General features: G+C 34.0%; 1 protein-coding gene across 1 annotated transcript; it reads right to left on the bottom strand.

The window, feature by feature from the left end:
* Positions 1–4,065: 4,065 nt before the first annotated feature.
* On the bottom strand, positions 4,066–4,563 carry LOC135211820 (anaphase-promoting complex subunit 10-like). The gene has a single exon (XM_064245029.1). It carries the CDS (start codon positions 4,561–4,563, stop codon positions 4,066–4,068), a length of 498 nt encoding a protein of 165 aa, XP_064101099.1.
* Between the last annotated feature and the right edge of the window lie 403 nt (positions 4,564–4,966).

Genomic DNA, 4,966 nt, shown 5'->3' on the forward strand with positions numbered 1-4,966 from the left:
AGATTCACATCTTTTCCGAGGCTCTCGAAACGTGACAGTTATAGAAATGGCATGAGTTCTCCATCTCTCTCTGGCCCTCGCTCTATCTCTATACGTCAGTCTGTCTATCACTATATATGTTAACCTTTATATTTATCTTTTCGATTTTTCATATGAAAAAAATCTGTTTTTGAAAAGCAAATATTGGAGGAGAGAGAGAGAAGAGAGAGAGAGAAGAGAGAGAGAGAGAGAGAGAGAGAGAGAGAGAGAGAATCACAAACATAATTCAGCAAACATCAGATGCAGTTTTTATGCCATGAAAGGAATATTTATCACTGTATTAGCCTATAATTTTTTTCATGTGAAAAGATATAAAAAGAACCTGCTTTCGAATAAAATTATTTCAGAGAGAGAGAGAGAGAGAGAGAGAGAGAGAGAGAGAGAGAGAGAGAGAGAGAAGAGAGAGACATATAATTCAGCAAAAATCCGATGCAGTTTTCATACCATGAAAAGAATATTTATCACTATATTAGCCTATACATTTATATCTTTTATTTTTCATGTGAAAAGATAAAAAAGAACCTGTTTTCGGATGAAATTATTTCAGAGAGAGAGAGAGAGAGAGAGAGAGAGAGAGAGAGAGAGAGAGAGAGAGAGAGAGAGAATCACAAACATATAATGTAGCATGTATCCGATGCAGTTTTCATGCCAAAAAAGGAATATTTATCACTATATTAGCCTATACTTTTTTTCGTGTGAAAAGATAAAAAAAGAACCTGTTTTCGAATAAAATTATTTCAGAAAGAGAGAGAGAGAGAGAGAGAGAGAGAGAGGAGAGAGAGAGAGAGAGAGAGAGAGAATCAGGAACCCATAATCAAGCACAGATAGTTTTTAAATCATGAAAAGAATGAATTTTTTCTCCAGTCATGAGGTGAACTCATAATATTACCGTAATACACTCGTTCAATGGTGTAAGAAAACTTCCTGCGAAGCCATTTTTTCCATGTAATATCGGAACTTAACAGTTAATTACCGTAACAAGAGGAAAAAAAAGGCTCTCATAAAACGGTACTCATTTTTCGATAATTGCGAACAGATCAAACATTCGGTTTTCTGTAATTAGCGAAGTATTTATCTCTACATTTTTAGTAAATTATATACCTTACAAGAAGCACCATACCACGCAATACGTTCATTCCGTTTTATCCTCTGGTTTTTATTTCACTTATTGTAGTTCGTTGCGTTACTATTCCATTGCTTTAGTCTCCTCCACATTATGATAAGCTACAGAGTTTTTTTCTTTTTCATTCAAATGATCCAAATAGACGTAACTTACGTTGGTTTCATTTCAAGGTCTAATAGCTTTGAGAACTTATTCTTATTTTCTGACACTCGCTGGCTTACTGATAGCAATGCTATCATTGAAGTACTAATATGTATGTATGTATATGTATATACGTATATAAATATAAATATATATATATATATTATATATATATATATAATATATATATATATATATATATATATTACTATTTTTAATATCAAAATAATACTGTGAAATATTCCTTACCAGACCGCTCAATTCCACTTTGCTTTGAGGTTCCGCAATGTTCGAAAACTAGAATGTATTTTTTTGTTACTCCTAAGAACTAGGTCACTTCATACCTTGAAACAAAAAAAAAAATAGAACGAGATTGGTATGTATAGGATTAATTTCAGTCCATAAAAATATCGTTATGGAGCTAATTATAGTTCATGTACCTCCTTTCTATCATGATAAGGACATTTATTAGAATTTGTATTTCATGTGACTTCGTAATCCTTACTTAGGGCAATATCATTTAGCTTCACCTTTCCATATTGAAACTGTAATTATTGGTCTTACTCTTATGAAAATACAAGCGTATCATAATTACGTTCATTAATCAGCTTATCAAAAGATTGCCTTTGTGACCTATCATTAATCTAGGTTTTACTTTGTGTTCATTCGAGATGAACATTTTTGAAATTTTGACTGAATTATCAATTCACTTGCATCCCTAATGTTAATATTATTCGAGAGAAAGTGTGCGCTGGTTATCATGGTATTAACCGCAGTAATTTAATCTTGCAGTATAAATGTCATAATTTTTTAGTCGATGTTCCCTCTTACAAATAAATATAAATGTACACTGATTGCATGAAAAAGACAAGATTGTCAATATGTACAAGTTACCTTAGTGACCTTTTAAACTACTCGTCCTTTTAGTCACAGTATCTAAACTTTACCGGGATGCAAACTGCATTCCCTGAATACAGACACAATGAAATAACAATTTCACACGATGTGGATTTCCCAAAACATGACATAGTGCAATAACTTCACTTGGACAACAAGCACACCCAGCGACTCTCGGTAATAGGAGGTTGTATACGACAAAGACAAAGGAGTAACTCGATACTACTTTGCGTGAGTGTGTTTGTTTATAACAGTTGTCGAGATTTGAACTGACCAACATCCAGTTTTACATTTATGGTATTACACTTACCGTTTTCTTAGTTGTCAACTGACGGTGCTTTATGTCTGCTCTCGTACTTGACTTATAGTGATTGATTTTTTTATTCCATTCGTTCTTTCTCTATGCTTTCATTAGTATACACAATAGGTGGGGAGCCCTTCATTACAGTTGCTTTAATTAACCTTGAATCCAAGCCCTTTATCATTTTGGCTGTTAAAGAAATTGTAGGAAAATTGCTAATTTAAAGAGCAAATAAACTTGGGTACCTCTGCAAGAGAAGATCGTTATGACCAGCTATCTTTTCTAGGTCCTAATTGCGTGGCTCGGCAAACCCACCGCTCTAAATATTTATAATAGGTGTGGTACAAAAGACATTGTCTGGTCCCAACACAGAAAGTCTGCCGTCAGCTTTTTGGAGGCTCTTGAACGACTGTCATTCTTAAAAGATATCCTAAGCAACAACATTTTTATGGTGCTCATAACTAGGCATTCGGCATATAAGTCAGCATCTTCAGGGTATTAAAATTTTTATTCGACTTTCATAAATCTCTGAACAATTTGTAAACTAGATTAGTTTATTTGTATGGTGTTTTTACGTTGCATGGACCCAGTTGATTGATTGATTGATTGATTATGGAATTTAGGGCATAGCCCAAGCGCTGGGATCTGCAAAGGTCATTCAGCGCTGCATGGACCCAGTGGTAAACTTGATAAGCGTATCAATAACCAAAATAAATTAAAATTTTGTTAGACTTTCATAAAACTCCCCTAAACAATTTGTAAACTAGATAAGTATATCAACCAAAATAAATTCTTGAAATTTTATTAGATTTTCATAAATCTCTCTTGAACAATTTGTAATCTAGAGAAGTATATCAACCAAAATAAATTAATCTTGTTGAAATTTCATTAGATTTTCATAAATCTCTCCTGAACAATTTGTAAACTAGGAGTGTGTATCAATAACCAAATTAAATTCTTGTTAAAAATAATATAGACTTTCATAAATCTCTCCTGAACAATTTGTTAACTAGAAAAGTGTATCAATAACCAAAATAAATTTTTAAAACTTTATTAGGACTTTCATAAATCTCTGGAACAATTTGTAAACTAATCAAGTGTATTAATAACCAAAATAAATTCTTGAAGTATCTGAACTACAGAAAATATAGACTATCATAATAATTGGCAGTTCGGTGTCTCAGCACTTTACGTCAGGAGTAAGTTAAAAAAAGAAAAAAATATTTGCATTACGCTGTCACATCTTTAGAGTAAAAATGGCCTCTAATATAATAGTGGGTTCAGTTTGCAATGTTATATACTCATGCCCCAAAAGGCGAAATAAAAAGCAGTTAACTAAAAAAAAATTTATTTGTACCAAGCGACTCTGGTTTCAAAGGGAACGAACAGATCGTGAGTTTTTAAGAACTCTGGTTTCTTAATTAAAAAAAAAAAAAAAAACAAATAAAAGTGAATTCATTAAGTGATTTCCTTCACAATCGTCAAATATTTATTCCCACGAGAAAACTTAAAAATACAGAAATCGTGGACTCTATAGAAGAGCATTTTGGGAAAACATAAACAGCTAAGCTTCTATTGAATCGTCATGGCTCTCGGCCGGTGAATGCACCTTGATACGACGAATGCAAGCGTTCCGGCCAATCCCAAGAACGGACAATACAGCGATCTGCAGCACCTTAGCCTTTATGTACTTCCCCTCGGGATCGTAGAGCGGTATCAAGACCCACCCCGTTGGCTTGGGAAGGTTAACCACTTTGATTTCCTGCAGATGGTTGAAGTCGCGGCCGCATCTTATGGCTACCTTGCTCGGGGTATTGGCTTTGTCCACGTTGCAGTCGACGTAGAGCCAGACGTCATCTATCGCGGTCTTCTTCTTGAACTGTATGTTGACCTGGTGTGGCAAAGGGCCGCTCGACTTCCAATAAGTATCGAGGGAAGGGTCCGTCAGTTCCTCGACGCCGTAGCCATGTTGATAAGAGGACACAGACCAGACGGCGTCTTTGCCAACGTCGAACTTGTCCTGGTCTTCTTCTGGTAATTCAGAACCGCTGAGGGATGTCATTCTCGCTGCTTCTTAGGGAGGGGCAGGTGTTCAACTGCTTAGAAAGTGGAAGAGACCCTCTGACATAAAGTTGACTGTCTTACAACTGGTCTTCCAGGTTCTGGAGTCCTTGTAAAAGTGTATAGCACCAATTTCGGCTAACAACTGAGTTTTTATATATATATAATATATATATATATATATATATATATATATATTATATATATATATATATATAATATATATATATATATAATATATACATATATATATATATATATATATATAGTTTTTGGTATTTTGGAAAACTGAATATATAATGTTAAGGACCCTTCTGCTTGTATATATATACATTCTCATATCAGAAACGCCAAGTCCATATTTTCCTCCGCATTGATATATTGATATATATATATATATATAT

Source organism: Macrobrachium nipponense, chromosome 40 (genome assembly GCF_015104395.2).
Source record: "Macrobrachium nipponense isolate FS-2020 chromosome 40, ASM1510439v2, whole genome shotgun sequence".
NCBI classification, from domain to species: Eukaryota; Metazoa; Arthropoda; class Malacostraca; order Decapoda; family Palaemonidae; genus Macrobrachium; species Macrobrachium nipponense.

Coding starts and splice junctions, on each gene's coding strand:
- LOC135211820 (XM_064245029.1), bottom strand. CDS start 4,563: ATGACATCCCTCAGCGGTTCTGAATTACCAGAAGAAGACCAGGACAAG.